Source organism: Sciurus vulgaris (genome assembly GCF_902686455.1).
Source record: "Sciurus vulgaris genome assembly, chromosome: 11".
Taxonomy (NCBI): Eukaryota; Metazoa; Chordata; class Mammalia; order Rodentia; family Sciuridae; genus Sciurus; species Sciurus vulgaris.
In genome coordinates this window covers 109,250,341-109,268,816 of record NC_136472.1, presented here as the reverse complement: position 1 = coordinate 109,268,816, position 18,476 = coordinate 109,250,341, and the positions used below count along the sequence as shown (strand labels likewise).

General features: G+C 37.3%; 1 protein-coding gene across 1 annotated transcript in view; it reads right to left on the bottom strand.

The window, feature by feature from the left end:
* Nucleotides 1–6,055, bottom strand: part of HTR3B (5-hydroxytryptamine receptor 3B) — a gene marked incomplete at its 5' end in the record, with an annotated part of 29,751 nt that extends 23,696 nt beyond the window's left edge. The window contains 2 exons of the mRNA XM_079103577.1: nucleotides 1,906–2,066; nucleotides 6,013–6,055. Of these exons, the coding sequence (XP_078959703.1) occupies nucleotides 1,906–2,066; nucleotides 6,013–6,055 (204 nt within the window). The remainder of the gene's footprint in view (nucleotides 1–1,905; nucleotides 2,067–6,012) is intronic.
* Between the last annotated feature and the right edge of the window lie 12,421 nt (nucleotides 6,056–18,476).

The following is an 18,476-nucleotide window of genomic DNA, read 5'->3' as shown; positions in this document are numbered from 1 at the left end:
AAACCCAAAGTAAGTAGAAGAAAATAAAGAGCAGATATCAGAAAATTGGAAAACAAATGATAGAGAAAATTGCAAAGCTCAAATTGATTCTTTGGAAAAAAAAAAACTGATACACTTTAGGCAAGATTGGTCAAGGGAAAAGAAGATAAAACACAAGTTACTAATATGAGGCATGAAACGCTATGTCACCGGAAATCTTATGGACATTTGAAATAATGAAAAGGGAAAATTATGAATAACTTTAAGTCAATAAATATGACAAATTGGATGAGAAATAATCAAATTCCTTTAACAACAACAACAGAAAAAAAAAATCCTATAAATTACTGGGCTGGTAAGGTATGTTGCCAGGTGGTGTTTTCCTGGCATGTGGGTAGCTCTGGGTTCAATCCTCAGCCTCCCTTCCCCTAAATAAGAGCCTACTCAAGAAAAAAATTGAAAACTGAACATCTGTCCTATGAAGTTCTAGAACTGACAAAACTAATCACTGATGAAAGAAATCAGAACAATATTTGTATGGGATGGGACTAGGACGGAAATGAGGTGCCTTCCTGGGGCGACAGGAATCTTTGCTATCTTAATGTAGCTATGGATTATATGAGTTTGTAATTATCAAAACTTTCCATCAAACTCTACACCTAGGATCTGTACGTTCCAATATAAGCATGTTATACCTCTGGATTTTTAAAAAGTAGATTGGGGATTTAGTTAGTGGCAAATGTGTGCCTAGCATGTACAAGGCCCTCGGTTTGATTCCCAGCACCACACAAAAGAAGTAAAGAAGGACAAAAGGAAAGATGGACATATAAAAGTTACGAGAAGTAAATTGGGAAACAGTATTAAACTGCTTGAACAAAGCTTTGTAACTAATATCTGTTTTTTGAGAGGAATCTAACCAGGTGCAAAGGCGCACACCTGTGATCCCAACGACTTAGGAAACTGAGACAGAAGGATTGCAGGTTCAAGGACAGTCAGCAACTTAATGAGACCCTTTCTCAAAATAAAAACTGAAAAGAACTGGGATTTAGCTCAGTGATAAAGCACCCCTGGGTTCCATCCCCAGTACCTACTCACCTAAATAAATAAATAAATAAATAAATAAATAAATAAATAAAATAGAGAAATCTAAATAAACCTGGGCTCTCTTGGTATTAAAAACTTTGTAATTAGGGAAGAGGAAGGAAAGGTCAATTCTTACTGAGAACTCTGCTAACTGCTTTACATGCATGTTCTCATTTCATTCCCATGACATATCTCTCAGAAGCAGGAAGAAAAGAATGCATTAATAGGGCTGGGGCTGTAGCTCAGTGGTAGAGCACTTGCCTCTAACGTGTGAGAAACTGGGTTCAATCCTCAGCACCACATAAAAAAATAAATAAAGATATTGTGTCCATCTACAACTAAAAAAATTATTTTTAAAAAAGAATGCATTAATAAGCAAGCCTCCCTTCATCCTTAGCAAACACTTTACATATAAAAGCCCTCTTATGAACTCATCATACCTAGGCATTTTCTCCCCTCTTTCAAATTTCAGGTAATAAGTAGATCTTTTCATAAATATGTTATTATCACTAGCAAATCTGAACCATAGGAAGATACCTGTTACCATTTTTAGTGTCAGCAATATTCATAAATACATACTGTGATCTATGACCACGATTCCTAAACTATCTTAATTCCATGAAACTTGTATTTCTAGCCTGTTTGCCTTTTACAATATAAGTAGGGGTCTAGAAAGCATGATTTATCAAATAAATATTTTACCTCATGCTAAATGCTAACAATTCAATCACCTAACAGTTCAATCACCGTCTCAAGAATGAGGCCTCATCTAGGCTCCTTCATAAATCACAGGTGGTTTTACAAGAGGGAAACAAAAATAAGAAATGGCAAGATGGTCCTTACCACATCCAATACAGCTTGGACAAATAGGTCCAGGTAGACGGTGGTGGCATCGGCCCAGTTGTGAACAGGCCTCACTTCCTTGTGATATTGCTGTAATAAGTGTTGGGTGAGATGGTGCAGAGCAGAATCCCTGGGATGAGGTGTATCTGTAGCTAGAATTCCTGGAGGGGAAAAAAATCCCGATCATTGTGAAAATGAAATTAAGAAACATCTTTAGGAGATTTCAGATTGTTCAGAACTTGGCTATTAATGGAATATAGTACTTAGCTCAACCCAGTCTGCATAAATTCACAGGTAGCTGGTGGTCTCTTTGGCAGAAACTTATTTAAAGTAAGTGGATTTCCTAAGTGCCCAATAGAGAAATCTCACTGTAAAGATAAATAAAAGATAAATAAATCAACCCCATCTCCAAGAATGCAAACTGTACCCACAATTCCATTTTATAGCAATCATGCATCTTGGAGACAGAATTCTTTCTTTATTCCTATATCACTGGCTCCTGTCATAGAGCAGACACCCACCTATATGCATAGCCAAAATTTAAATCCCACCCTGGTGTTTTGCTTTTGATTTTCCATTTATAATTGACAAACCATTGAACCCAAAGAAATATGTATGAGTTTTTAGATAATGGAATGAGTGAGATTTCAATTCATACTTTTAGCCTCAAAAATCTCTTCTCCTCACACTATCGGTCTTTAAATAAAATGCACTTGTCAGAAAATGAGATCTTTGTTTTGGGAAAATTCTCTCTGGTTCCAGGAAACAACTATTTCCTCTGGCCCAGGAATCTTGATTTGTAGAGGAGCAGTGATTGGTGGTGAGGTAAGGGAGGCCAGGGGACAGAAAGCAAAAGAAATGAACACCAACAATTGGAAGTGACAAATTTGTGAGGGCTCTCACTGAATTGCAAAAAGATATTTTGTTCACAAGCTTCACCAGCCCTTAGGGAATTCAAACCTTCGCCAAGTCATTGGACTGAAGCAAATTGCACACCTCCTGACACAGTGCGCGATGAAATCTATCTGTAGTGTCCTGCGTGTGAATTTGCCTGGGCTCTCAGTGGTTTTGATGGTTATTTTGATGAGCTGCTGAAAGTATAAGGGAATCCAGCAGGAAACTGTAAATGAGATCGCTTCTCCCTGTGCGACAATCCTGTTTATGCCCATTTCTTTATGAATGATGTTGTGTCACTTGCCGCCACAGGCAGCAATTTCTATGATTTATCAATGTCAGTGTGACCAAAATGCTAACAACAATGCTGGAGGTACAATCGCAGACTCACCGTGGGCAGTGGAATATTCACTTTCATTACCATCAGAACGGAGACTCTAATGAGCATTTTAACTTCTTAACTATCCACCCAATAAGATGCCTAAAATGGCATCAGCCATTGAGGCATGCAGGACTAAGGTGGGTGGTTTGCATCGGGCCTCAGTTTTAGGGTTTTTGTGAACGGTTATTGTCAAAAAGTGTGCTGTGAATCTCTCTACCTGAGAACATTTCTCACTGGCGTACCCCAGGGGAGGGAAGTCAGGAACATAAAGCAAAGCTGGCCTGATGCTCTTCCTACAAACTTTGCTTTGGGCAGCTTCATTTTTACCTCGCTTGGAAGCTCCCAATTCAAGTCTCAGTTGGGGAAATGCTGAAATGTACATGATTCAATATAGGAAACTATCTGAAACAGAGTTAAAACATAATTCTGAGAAATGAATGTGTGTATGTTCCCTTACCCTCTGCTCATAAAGACTCAAATTTCCCTCTGCTGTCTTTTGTAGGAAACAATCCATGGGTCCCCTGTGGATAAATACATTTTCAAAAATGTGTCAAGATCTTTGGGTAAAAAGAGAAAGTTCTGGAAGCTAGGACTCAGAACAAAAGAGAAACAAGTAATGAAAAGAGAAAAATAATAAGCAATGGAAGTAAGTTTAAATAAACCAAAAGAGAAAGAGTTCTTTGTTTAAGATGAGAAGAAATAATAAATTACATTTCTACTATGAATGCAAATGTGCCTGTGGAGAAAGATCAATTACAGGAGAAAGATTAAGGATTTAAGTGACCATTAATTAACAGTAAATGATGCCCCTTGAAAGCTAATGTGACATTCACACAGGCACTAAATGACTCACAGTTCAGTGATGTTTCAACAGACACTGATGGAAACTATCAACAGACCCAGGAAAGATTCCTCACTAACACTGAATGCTAATAATCACTTCAAATAATTCACTTGTATGATACCTAGAAAGTAGAATGTGTTGGGGATTGAACTGTGAAGCACTTACAGTGAAGAGATTTAAAAAGAAGATAAGAATATAATAGAAGTATTCTTTTATTTATTTTTTATTTTTTTGTTTTAATGAGTTACTCCCTCACATGCACTCTCATATTAAACTGTCTGGGGTATTTTAAGGAAAAGAGATTTTCTTGACTTAGTATATTCTTTAGGATTCTGAGAGTTACACATACAACTGAAAGTTTACAAGGAAATAGAGTTTTAGGTATATGGTTCTAGTGTCTTCCAAGTGCTAACTGAATACTTACTGTATGCCAGGCAGTAGGCTAAATCTCATGAATGATCTCATTTAATATCCACAACAATCTTGAGCTAGGAATTCCACAATCTATAGGAGTGCACAATTACTGTAAGTAAGAGACTGCAGCTTGGGATTGGTACTGTCCAAGATCACATAGCTCCAAAGCTAAGGGGCTGAAATTTAAACACAGCTGGTCTGGGTCCAAAGCCCAAGCTCTTTCAGCATGACAGTATCCAGCCAATATTATTTTCTGTGTAGTGTTTTCAGGTTAACGATATCTTGTATTTGTTTTACACTTTAAAATCTTATTTGATCTTCATGAATATCCAAAATTAAAGTTAATTTATACACAGTTAAAATCTCATATGCAGCTCTCTTTGCCCCAAATGTCTTTCATATGATTTATGGTAAAGCACTAGTTTTTTGATACTATTAAAACACTTTTCTGCTATATTTAGAATAAAAATTAAGCATAAATACAAAGAAATAGATTACAAAGAAGTATCAAGAAGAATTTCTTCTGTTTCTTTCCTTCATTTTTCTATTTTGTCTTAATTTTAATTTAATGTTAACAGCTATTTTTTGCTAGGAAATCCATTTGGCATTCAGTGAAATTTCCTCTGTTTCATTTTTTAAATTGAGATGTCCTTTTATCATTTAAGTTAAACATCCAGAATTTTCATACTCTCATGAGATTATTTTTCTTTTCTAACCAACAGCAAAACTATTTCCAGCTTATTTTTTTAAATTTCCCATGGCTACTTACTTACTCATCTCTGTAACTGACTCATTTCACTTCCAGTTACTTGTTAAAACTTGAAAATTCAGACACAAGCTCTAGGAAAACCCTCAAGAAAATGGAATGCTGGGAAACACTAGCATGAACAAATTATTGGGTTTGTGCACACATACAAAGAATCTATTGTATTACAACTTAAACGGTTCAATACAGTAGAGTTAATGTTACCAGGGAAGTATAATTTGAGAAATTTAGAAAAGAGATATTAGGTTGTTAAGTGCTTTTTAAGAGGAATTGTATACTCAGAACTTGTACCATCTTTAGAGATAAACTCATCTCTACTTAGATTTTATAAGACTGGATGTTTACATACATAGTATAATACTGAAATGATACACAGCATCTGTAGCCACGACAAATCCAGGGGACTCTTTCTTTGGGATGCTAAAAACTTATAATGAACCCAAGAACATTTTGGATAACCAAAATATATTATCATACATAAAGGTAAATCTGAAAATGAATTTCCCAAACTCAATATAAATTGCTGAATAAATTGATTTCTGGAAAAAGAGAGATTTATCAAATAATTATAACATTTTGGAGTATACTTTATATATAAAAAGCCCTATCATGTAACAGTATACATATGTATATGATCACAGGAACAAAGTTAGAAACAAATCATTGTTCTCCCTGTAACCTCACAGGACTGACATTTTACAGAGAATGAATTAAAACAAACAATTGTAAGGAGTTCACAGCACATTGTATCCCTTGTCTCTCTAATCATTAATATTCATGCCTAGTAAAGTCATTAATAGGACTCACCTGTGGCAGCTATCAGGATGCAGGGCCACAGAGGAACTCTCATACTTGCCAGTGTTCTTGGGGCAAGTCCCGGAAAGGATAAAGGCAAACTTGCCTACGGGATAAAATACTCCTCGATTTTTCGTGGCAGAGTTCTCTGTTCTTCTCTGTTTGCCAGTGTGTACTGTACTTCCTGATGCTATTTTATAAACATTCAGTTGGATGAAGGCGACACCAGCACTGCGCTAAGATTTTGGAATCGACACCAGAAACCCTGCGACTTCTCCATTTGGTTCCGCCCCAAGATCAAATGATGGCCAACGGTTCCATCTCCCTGACAAGAGACAGCTAAGTGAGTAATGTAATATAGGAGGAGCCCCTAAGGAGAGGAAATTCCACACTAATATGATTTCCTTTGCAGCCTCTACCTAAGGCAATGCTCTTGCTGACATTCAGGACACTAATTTCATTAATAATTGAGATCCAAATAGCTCTCTTAAATCAGACTTATACAGTAACATCTTCAACATTTGACAGTGGTTATTAGACTCCTGAATTACACAAAGCTAATGGAAACCTGCTATTGCCTAATGAGGAACAACTGCAAACATTACAATGGTAAAAGTGCTTTTTGTTTTTTTCCCAACCCCCTTTAATTAAAAGAAACATTGATTTTTGATAAATAGGAGTGCTTTGTATATTTTCACTGACCACAATTCAGAGAGTAACAACTTAGAAGAGGATGCTTCTAGGCCTATTGAAGATGAGAACTATAAAAGTTTAACATCATTCAATAAAAGGGTTTTTTTAAAAAAAAATTATTGAATATTCATTGACTTCATAAGGAAAAGAATGCATAATTATGTATGATAACTCTGTCTTCCATTGGTAGACTTACTTAATGCTCTAGAAACAACAAATTTCATACCATTTCCAACATCTGCCTGTTTTTTATTTTAAATGGAATTATAGAGGGACAAATTTGAGTTAAATTTTTGTAGAGCAAAATGAGAGGTGGGGCAGAATATATTGGATTCCTGTTCTTCTCATTATTCAGTCCTTTTTTTGGAATCCATGAAGTTCTCTACCTAATTTTATCTACTAATAAAATATAGCCTGATAGGCTTCCTGCGGTTGATGATGGAAGTTACAAAGACAAAAAGGAGTAAAGGAATATGATGGAGTTGAGTTGGTTTTGGAAGTATCAGTGTGAACTGATGATTTTCAGTGTATATATTTAGCTAAACATAGAAATAAATACAAATGTAAGTATATGTGTACACATGTTCATACACATATATATTCCCTGACTCTGTCCACTAGAGGCCCTGGGAGCAGTGACACCTCAAGAGTAATGAGCACACTTGGTACCCAGATCTTAGTTTCTAAATACCATATCACAGGAAAAAATGGAGAAATGACTCATGCCTGAGCTGATGCAAGAAAAGCATAAGAGGAACCCAGAACATCTTATATGCCAGAAAGCAAAAAAGTACTAAAAGAATGATAGGGATATAACAAAATGACATAAAAGTCAGTTGACAGAATTCCCACTGACCAAATATGGGACAATTTGAGTACAAAAATTAAAAATGATAATAACATATTGTTACCCACTAGATAAAACTACAATCCACAAATCCATACTGATTTAAATAAGCAAGTGAATGGGAAGAAGAGAAATAACTCCATTAGATGAGAATGCCAATTAATAAATGTAGAAGGCACAAAGGAATCGTAATAATAGTTAATTCATCCAAGAAACTTCCATGGATGCTGCAACTAGTTAGTGGAAAGTTTGATGAGGAATGGCACGTTCATACAAACACTTATTAATTACAAAGATTAAAAAACAACACTCTTCAGTGGAGAAAGCTGGCAGACAACACCTTAATCAAATGATGAAAATTAACAGTTGATCATGTGTGGCAAGAGGCAGAATGAATTCAGTCGACACAGGAGCTCTTCTGTTGCAGGCCTGCCCAAAATTCTTAACTTGAATCTACTTGGCAGGAAACACAAACCAACCCCATACTGTGGAGCATTCTACGGAAAAAAAAAAACAGGCATGAAATATTTTAAAAATTAAGGTTGTGAAATTTAAGACTGAGGAATTTTATCAAACAAAAGGAGACCAAAAATACATGGCAGCTGTTATGATTTGGATGTGAGCTGTCCCCCAAAAGCTCACCTGTGAGACAATGCAAGGTTTGGAGGAGAAATGACTGGGTTATAGCCTTAACCTAATTAGTGAATTAATCCCTGATAGGATTAACTGAGTGGTAACTGGAGGCAGGTGGGTGTGGCTGGAGGAAGTGGCTCATTGGGGGCTTGACTATGGGGTATATATTTTGTATCTGGAGAGTGGAGGCTCTCTCTCGCTCCGTTTCTTGATCACCATGTAAGCTGCTTCCCTTTGCCACACTCTTTCACCTCGAGACTTGAGGAATGGAGCCTCTGAAACGGCAAGTCCCCAAATAAACTTTTACTCCTTTACAGTTGAGTTGAGTCCTTTAGTCACTGACTGAAAAACAACTGAGGGTAACATGTGACTCTGGATTGGATCTTTTTGTTACAGCGAACACTATGGAAGGAATTGACGAAGCTTGAATGGGGCATGTGAATTAGATAATATAATGTGACAATGTTGGTTTCCTGATTTTGATTGTATTGAGATTATGTGAAAGAATGTCCTTATTTGGAACATACTCTCAAATGGTTGTACAGGGAGGAATGGGAAGCAGGAGTTCTTTCTACTGTTCTTTTCATTTTGCTGTACATTTGAAAATATTTCAGGTGAAAAAGAAATTTAAATGTAACCTGGTAGAGGAACTTTGATACAAAGTTATGGGAAATTTATTTGAGAAATTCCCTTTAGAGATAGTGGGCAGATAAATGGGACTTCATCGAGAGATAAGCTCACAAAGGATTGATCTGGTCCCCGAAGTCCCAGCACTAGTATCAGTTCTCCAAATTGTCAGCATCTACCTATGAGATGAATCAAGACAAGATAAAGGCAAATTCCAGGCAGCAAAGCTATGTAGGTAGCGCTTTTATGGGAAAAGAATGCAGAAGCTTCTCTTTATGCAAAAGTTTGAGCCGATGATCGACAAGGTATTCTTGCCACGCATTTTTGTAAGCTATGACTCTAAGTCAAACCTTCCGGGACATGCTTCCCCTCCCTTTTCTTTGCACTTTCTCATATGCCCATCTGCTACTGGAAGGCCATTGCTAATGATGTGTAATACAGGTACATTACGACCTTCATTAGCTAATTTAACAACAGTCTGGTGATCCTGCCCATTACAGCTCATGGCTGATTAATCCTGCCCGAATGGGAAAGGTTTTGTGTGACTTGTCTTCGGATGTTTCCTGGTCCTTTCTTAATGGCCCTGCTCTGTACCATCCGCTGGCTCAGCTCTCTTTTCCTAATCTTATTGTCCTGCCTGGGTTTAGTTTGTTTATTCAGTACTTTTTGATTAGGTATCTTCCCTCACTGCAACCTTTAATTTTTCATGAAATCTGCCTTTTTCACTCTCCTTAAATGCAGCATTTCTCATCCAGAGAAAGTTCTTTTATTCACATTGTGTCTGCTCATTCCCTTGCACATCTTTTTAGGAAGGATGAGTATTGGAGTGAATCTCATTCAGGCCTTTCAAGCAGATTAGTATATCTAAGACAAAAACTTGGAGTCATGAGGGACTATGCTTTCAGGCCTTTTAAGGAATATCACTTGGGCAAAATAAAAAGAGACTTCATCTGAGGTCTGAATCTGCATTCTCTAATAGCAGCCCAGGCCAGGCCTATGGCTAAGCATACCTAGAAGTATAGTTATCTCAGTAGCTCCTCTCCACAGCTCTGTAAGCTTGTGCACTGCACTATATTTCTTCATTATTTTCAAGTGAGATATGGCATCTCTTAGATGCACCAATGTCTTTTGGAAGAAGCAGGGGGAGAGGGTTTATTATGCAAACATAATAAGGAAGTGTTTATTATGCAAACAGCAACTGAGTTATGTGTCCTTTAAGACTACTAAATAGTTTTTAATTACTGCTATATCAGTAAATCCCATAAATATGCAAATGCAATTAGTTCACAAAATAGGCCTTAAATATCTTTATTCCTCTCCAACAAAGTTCTTTGAAGTTAATCGCTAACTCTCTTTGTTCACTCCCTTGGCACTCGTGCTAAAATTGACAGGAGTTTTGACAGATGTACATATTCAGGAAGAACCGAATTTTCTGAGCACATCTGGTCAGGCTGGAGGAGAAAAGCAGAAATGGACACTCTAGCCAAACTCTAACATTTAATGAGTAGAGTCCCATATGTAATTTCTGTTACTCTGTAGCGTTGTTCTCTGAAATAAATATCAAGCTAACCATAGAGGTGGCACTTCAAAGTTCAAATCCACACTCAACATATGATTTTTTCCTAGATCAGAATTTCATGTTTAATAATAATGTTCATTATTTTCTGGTTCTAAATAAATAATAAATGCATGAATGAATGAATGAATGAAGAGTTTCCCATGGTTCTGACTCTTCATGGCTTTCTGTGGGAAGTCATTGACCAAAGGAGCTTAGTCCCAGGCCTTGGATTCAGACACACCTCGTTTTGTCTCTCAGCTCCCTTACTTGCTATATGTTCATGACCTTGACCAAATTCCTTACTGTCTCTAAGCCTCAGTGTTCACATCTGTAAAAGGAGTTTAATCAGCACTGAGTTCGTTTTCTATGACTGTGTGGCAAATTATGACAAACTTAAGTGACTTAAAACAGAATCTACTTCTTAGCTCACAGTTCTATAGGTGAGAAGTCCAGGCACAACTTAGGTGGATTCTCTACTCAGGGACACACAAGACCAATATCTTGGGGATGTGCTAGAGCCAGCTCTTGGATGGCATCAAAAGAGCAAACTGTGTACATCTCTTCCCAACCCTATGGGTTAAAATTGGCCATGATGGAAGAATTTGCCACATGGAAATCAGCGGACACTATAAATCAGGGTGATTCCCACTAGCTGGTTACTAAATATCTACTAATATACCACAGCCACTCCCTTGATTTTACAAGGCTGATCTACGCCTCCATTACCACTCGTACTCAAGGGTATTGTGGGCATTTGTTCACTTTTCTGTCTCCTCTAGAATTCTGCGAGTACCATGAAGGTAGAACGCTGTTGTCATGTTTGTCTTTTTATCTCTGGCACAGAGCTTGGCACCTATTGAATGTTAGTAAACATTTCAGAAGGATGGAAAGCAGAGTTAACAAATAAACAGAAAATAATTTTGGCTTATACAAGAAAGAGGACACCAAAGGGGGCCCAACTTTCTCACAACCACATCTCAGATGCCATCCTTTCACCACCTGCCTCACCAAGGATGGGTGGGAACGACAGCCTGGGCTCAGAGTAGGATAACTTCTGCTTGATAGACTCCAGGACCACTGAGCAAGCATTGGAAAGGACAAGCTCAAGATACAGGGACAGGTGGGTCCTGCCTCCCATTGATTTTCTCAGAGGCTGCTCTAAGTTCAGGGGTCTTGCAGTCCCTGGGAATAAGATGCCTCCCATTATGTTAAGTGAAATAAAACAGGCACAGACAGACAAATACAGTATGGTCTCACTCATATGGGAAGTTTAAAAAAGGTAGACTCACGGAAGCTGAAGAGTGGAATAGTGATTACCAGGGGCTGAGGGGCTGCAGGGGCAGTTGGGGAGATATTGGTCAAAAAGTATGTATTTTACTTAGGATTTATTTTACTTAGTATATATTTTACTTAGGATTTATTCAAGAGGTCTATTGTATAAATATAGTTAATAACAGTGTATTATATTCTTGCAAACTGCCAAGAGAATAGATCTTAATTGTTTTTACCACACACAAAAAAATTACATGAAGTAATGCACATGTTAATTAGCTTGATTTAGTCATTCCACAATGTTACATACTTCAAACATTATGTTGCACACCAAAAATATACAATTTTATTTTTTCAATTAAAGTAAATTAAAAATAAACACATCACTACCAAGAACAGTGGTGCAGGGGCTGGGGAGATAGCTCAGTCAGTAGAGTGCTTGTCTTGTAAGCACAAGGCCCTGGGTTCAATCCCCAGCACCCCCCCCAAAAAAAAAAAAGAACAATGGTGCATTCCTGAAATCCTAGTTACTCAGGAGGGTGAGGCAGGAAGATTGCAAGTTCAAGGTCAGCCTTGGCAATTTAGTGAGATCCTGTCTCAAAATAAAAAAAACAAAGGGCTGGGGATATAGCTCAGTGGCCTTAGATTCAATCCCCAGTAACGCAAAAACGAAACAAAAACCACATTACTATATAGAAAAGAAAAAGATGTCCCCCACAAAACCAGAAAAAGACAGAATATACAAGAAATTAGGAGGAACACAAGTTTGTCTTTCTATTTATTATATTTCCAATTATATCCATTCTAAGAAACTATTTGACTACAGTATATGGCAGATAGTCTCACTTCATAAGCTGTGTTGTTCAGACCTTACATGCAGATTGGGGACTATGGAGTCTTAATGGGAAATCTCTCCTGATCTGTGGCTCACTGTAAAACTGGACTTTTCCATTTAGGGCCATTTAAGAGTTTTCTAAATACAGAGCTAGATATAGTCAATCACAATAGCTAGTAAGACATTCTGGTTTGCCGTCTCAGTGTCTGGATGTTTCCATCTCTGCTTTGGGTTCAAGATCAAGGTCTTTGATCTTTTAGAATTCATTTATTCATTCATCCACCCATCACAATATGGAGGATTGTGATAGACACTGAAGATATAAAGATAAGAAAGTTCAAGGGCCTGGCATGGTGGTGCACCTGTAATCCCAGCCGTTCAGGAGGCTGAGGCAAGAGGATCGAGAGTTTAAAGCCAGCCTCAGCAAAAGCTAGGTGCAGAGCAACTCAGTGAGGCCCTGTCTCTAAATAAAATACAAAAAAGGGTTAGGGATGTGACTCAGTGATCAAGTACCCCTGAATTCAATCCCTGGTACCCAAAAAATAAAAAGAAAGTTCAAGGGACTTGGTGTAGAAGAGAAAGATAAGAAACACTTAGAATACACGGGAGAAATGCCAACACATGGATGAACTGGAGAAGATCAAGGTGAATAAAGGAGCCCAGACTTGGGGTAGGAGTAGGAAGAGTCTTTTCACAAATGGCATTTGTGCTGAGCTCAGTGGGGTGAGAAGAGTTGCCAACTGAAGTAATGGCAGGATAGTGAGGTGAAAGAGCATGGTGACTTCCAGGGGAGTACAAGCCTCACTTTGTAAAACTGGGGGCAGATAATTCCTGACTCCTGTGTGTTGAATAGATTCACAAATTAATGATACAGAATTTTCAGGGGGTCTAAAATAGGAAAGTGAAATATTGTATAAGTCTGTATAAGGGCTGTGATTATAACACTGTCTCCAAATGGTCTGTGGCAATTATTCTAAAATGCACAACAGCTGTATTTGTCCCCTTTCTGCCATTGCCGAAATTTACACTGTCATTGCTCCAGGAGGAAGACTTGGCACTAATGATAGGCTGGCTGACTGTGGCTGGAGTGTGACAGACCTCTAGTTAGAGCCCTTTAAAGACTGAGTGCCTGAGTGGGGAAGTGCAAAGCGCACAGAAAGTCAGTCTGTGGCTGTGAATGTAGTCAGAGCACCACCTTGTGGCGCCATCACGCCTACCTTCACGAATTCTGTGCAGCCAGAAAACTACATATAGCCTGTCTCAAATTTTATTATATAGTGCACTTTTGTGTGTGTGGCTGGGTGGGGGTACTGGGAATTGAACCCAGGCAGGCTCTACCACCGAGCTACATCCCCACTTACCTCTTCACACTTACTCCACCAAACTCTTGCTCCCTAGGGACTCCCAAGTTTCCTGAGAAACAGACTCAGTGATTTAGTAAGAGGTACTTCCCTATTCTCTAAGAGTGGCATTATACGAAGTCTTGGTTTACCACTCCCCAAACATTATAAAATAGTATTACTAAAAGTCATATTGAGGTGTTTTAAATATTTTTTAGTTGTCAATGGACTTTTATTTTATTCATTTATATGTAGCGCTGAGAATCGAACCCAGTGCTTCACACATGCTAGGCAAGTGCTCTACCACTGAGCCACAACCCCAGCCCCATACTGAGTTTTATTTTAATTTTGTTTACAGTATTGAGAATTGAACCAGGGTCTTGAGCATGCTAAGCAAGTGCTCTACCACTGAGCTTCATCCCCAGCCATTTTTTGTTTTACTTTATTTTGAAACAGGATCTGGCTTCTTTGCCCTGGTTGGCGATCTTCCTGCTTCAGCCTCCCAAGCAGCTTGGACAACCGGTGTGTGTTGAATTTTAATATAGACAGAGGAATAAAATTGTATAAAGATGACCGTCTTAGACTGAGATTCCCTGAAGCATACTTGTGACCAGAATTTATATAGAAGTTCTTCCTTCCTTTCTTTCTGATTTTTATTGATGCATTTTAATTATACATAATACTTGGATTCATTGTGATATATTTGCACATACATTTAAGTGATTTATTTTACAAGTAGGACAGAAACCCTGAAGGACAAAGGGTGGTTTCACCCTGAAACTGCAGGGAAACCTAACAGTGAGGGCCGCTTAGGGAGCCTGGCTCCCGTACTCTCCTGCTAGTCTAAGGGGTGGGGTGCACTCTCCTGCTGGTCTAAGGGAGTGGACTCTCATGTATTTCCTGCTTCTTTTCTTGGGCAAACAAAGGTTTAGTAGCTCAAAGAAAGTCTCCAGCAAAAGTCCCAGATGTGGACCTTTGAAGCAACAGCACATGGAAACCCAGAGGAAAGCACAGAAACAGTACTAGGAAGCTGAAAAGATAGAGGAGACCATCATTGGTTTCCATTGCAGAGACCCCATGGATGTTTGGGAAACACTAAGTTTCTTTCCTTTTTAAATTCTTTTTTTTTCCTTTGGCACTAAGTTTCTTATTCCAGAAGACAGTTAAGTTCCAAGCAATCTGATGATATACTTGTTCACAGCCCAATCACACAGAAACATTATTAGCTATTTTCAAATTAATACAATCCCCCTAGAGGAAGCTCTTCTCTCCCCAAAATACTTGATAATAATTTTGCCATAAGTTTTAGCTGAAACACATTCTCAAAGAATAAAATAGGACACACAACGCACATTTGTGGAGACCTGGTGCTAAGCCATTCGTAGAGGACCTGCTTCTGGGTCAGGATTTCCTATATAGCACAGCAGCTCCCTTGTGTGATCTATCGAAAATCAGCCCTCGACAAAAGGGTTTGTAAGAAACGTCAAAGAAACAAGAAAAAAAAAAAAAACTTAAAAAGAACAAAATATGAAATCATAAAGTCTGAAGTTTAAGTTATACTACTATGACATATGAACAAGTAATTTTGGCCAGGCAGAATGGCACACACCTATAATCCCAGTGACTCCAGAGGCTGAGGCAGAAGCATTGCAAGTTCAAGGCCAACCTCAGCAACTTAGCAAGACCCTGTCTCCAAATACAAAATAAAAGTGTTGAGGATGTAGCTCAATGATAGAGCACCCTGGTTCAATCTCTAGTACTGAAAAAATAAATTAAAAAACACAGTTTGTTAGATTGATTCCCAAGTATTTTTTTAGTGTGTGTGTGTGTGTCTACTGTGAATGGAGTAGTTTCCCTAATTTCTCCTTCAGAGGATTCATCACTGATGAATAGAAATGCATTTGATTTATGGGCATTGATTTTATATCCTGCTACTTTGCTGAATTCATTTATTAGTTCTAGAAGTTTTCTGGTGGAGTTTTTTGGATCTGCTAAATATAGAATCATGTCATCAACAAATAGTGATAGCTTGAGTTCTTCTCCTATTCATATCCCTTTAATTTCTTTGCTGTGGCTAGTGTTTCAAGGACAATGTTGAATAGAAGTGGTGAAAGAGGGTATCCTGTCTTGTTCCAGTTTTTAAAGGGAATACTTTCAGTTTTTCTCCATTTAGAATGATGTTGGTGGTGGGCTTAGCATAGATAGCCTTTTCAATGTTGAGGTATGTTTCTACTATCCCTATTTTTTCTAGTGTTTTGAGCATGAAGGGATGCTGTACTTTATCAAACACTTTCTGCATCTATTGAAATAATCATGATTCTTAATCTTAAGTCTATTGATGTGATGAATTACATTTATTGATTTCCAGATGTTGAACTGACCTTGCATCCCTGGGATGAACCTCATTTGATCATGGTGCACTACCTATTTAGTATGTTTTTGTATGTGATTTGCCAGAATTTTATTAAGGATTTTTGCGTCTGTGTTCATCAGGGGTAGTGGTCTAAAGTTTTCTTTCCTTGATCAGTCATTGTCTTGTTTTGGTATCAGAGTGATACTAGCTTCATAGAATGAGTTTTGAAGGGTTCCCTCCTTCTCTATTTCATGAAATACTTTGAGGATTATTGAAATTAGTTCGTTTTTTAAGGTATTGTAGAACTCGGCTGAGAATTCATCTGGTCCCAGGCTTTTCCTGGTTGGTAGGCTTTTGATGGTTTCTTCTTTTTCATTGCTTGAAATTGATCTGTTTAAATTGTGTATGTCCTCCTGATTCAGTTTGGGAGGATCAAATGTCTCTAAAAATTTGTTGATGTCTTCGAGATTTTCTATTTTGTTGGAAGTATAGATTTTCAAAATAACTTTTAATTATATTTTGTATTCCAATGGTGTCTGTTGTGATATTTCCATTTTCATCACAAATTCCAGTAATTTGAATTTTCTCTCTCCTTCTCTTCGTTAGTGTAGCTAAGGGTTTATTTATTTTGTTTACTTTCTCAAAAACCAACTTTTTGTTTTGTCAATTTTTTTAATTGTTTTTCATTTCAATTTCATTTATTTCAGCTCTGATTTTAATTATTTCCTCTCTTCTACTACTTTTGGTGTTCTGTTCTTTTTCTAAGGCTTCGAGATATAATGTTAGGTCATCTAGTTGTTGACTTTTTATTCTTTTATTGAATGCACTCCATGCAATGAATTTTCCTCTTAGTACTGCTTTCATAGTGTCCCAGAGATTTTGATATGTTGTACTGTCATTTTCGTTTACCTCTAAGAATATTTTTTATCTCCTCCCTGAAGTCTTCTGTTATTCATGCATCATTCAATAGTGTATTATTTAGTCTCCAGGAGTTGGAGTAGTTTGTTTTTTATTTTATCATTGATTTCTAATTTCATTCCATCATGATCGGATAGAATACAAGATAGTATCTCTATCTTTTTGTATTTGCTAAGAGTAGCTTTGTGGCATAACATATGGTGTATTTTAGAGAAGGATCCATGTGCTGCTGAGAAGAAAGTGGATTCACTTTTTGATGGATGGAATATTCTACATATTTCTCGTAAGTCTAAGTTATTGATTGTGTTATTGAGTTCTATGGTTTTCTTTGCTCAGTTTTTGTTTAGAAGATCTATCCAGTGGTGAGAGAAGTATGTTAAAGTGTTATTGTGTTGTCTATTTGGTTCCTGGAATTGAGAAGGATTTGATTGACATACATGGATTCACCATTGTTTGGAGCATAAATATATATAATTGTTATATCTTGCTGATTTACGGTTCTGTTAAGCAGTATGAAATGTCCTTCTTTATCTTTTCTAACTTTGGCTTGAAGCCCACTTTATCTGATATGAGGATAGAAACCCCTGCTTTTTTTTACTGAGTCCATGTGTGTGGTATATTTTTTCTCATCCTTTCACTTTTATCTGTGGATGTCTTTTTTTATGAGTCGCTTGAAGGCAGCATATTTTGGGGTCTTTTTTTAAATTCTATCTGCCAGTCTGTGTCTTTTGATTAATAAGTTTAGGCCATTGACATTCAGGGTTATTATTGAGATATGATTTGTATTCCTGATCATTTTGGTTTATTTTTAATTTGTCTTTGTTTCTCCTTTGATTGGTTTTTCCTTTAGGGTAGTTCCTCCCTTTACTGATTATGATGTTGCTTTTCATTTCCTCCTCATGGAATATTTTGATGAGAATGTTCTGTAGTGCAGGCTTTCTATTTGTAAATTCTTTTAACTTTTGTTTATCATGGAAGGATTTTATTTTGTCATCAAATCTGAAGGTTAGTTTTGCTGAGTAAGATTCTTGGTTGGCAACCATGTTCTTTCAAAACTTGAAATAAGTTGTTCCAGGCTAGCTTTTAGGGTCTGGACTGAGAAATATATTGACATCCATATTGGTTTCCCCCTATATGTAATCTGATGCTTTTCTCTCACAGTCATTAAAATTCTATCTTTATTTTGTATGTTAGGCATTTTCATCATAATGTGCCTTTGTGTTGGATCCGTTGTAATTTTGTGCATTTGGTGTTCTGTAAACCTCTTGTATTTGATTTTTCATTTCATTCTTCAGGTTTGGGAAATTTTCTGATACATTTCATTGAACAGATTGTTCATCCCTTTGGTTCGTATCTCTGTGCCTTCCTCAATCCCAATAATTCTTTTTTTTTTGTTTGTT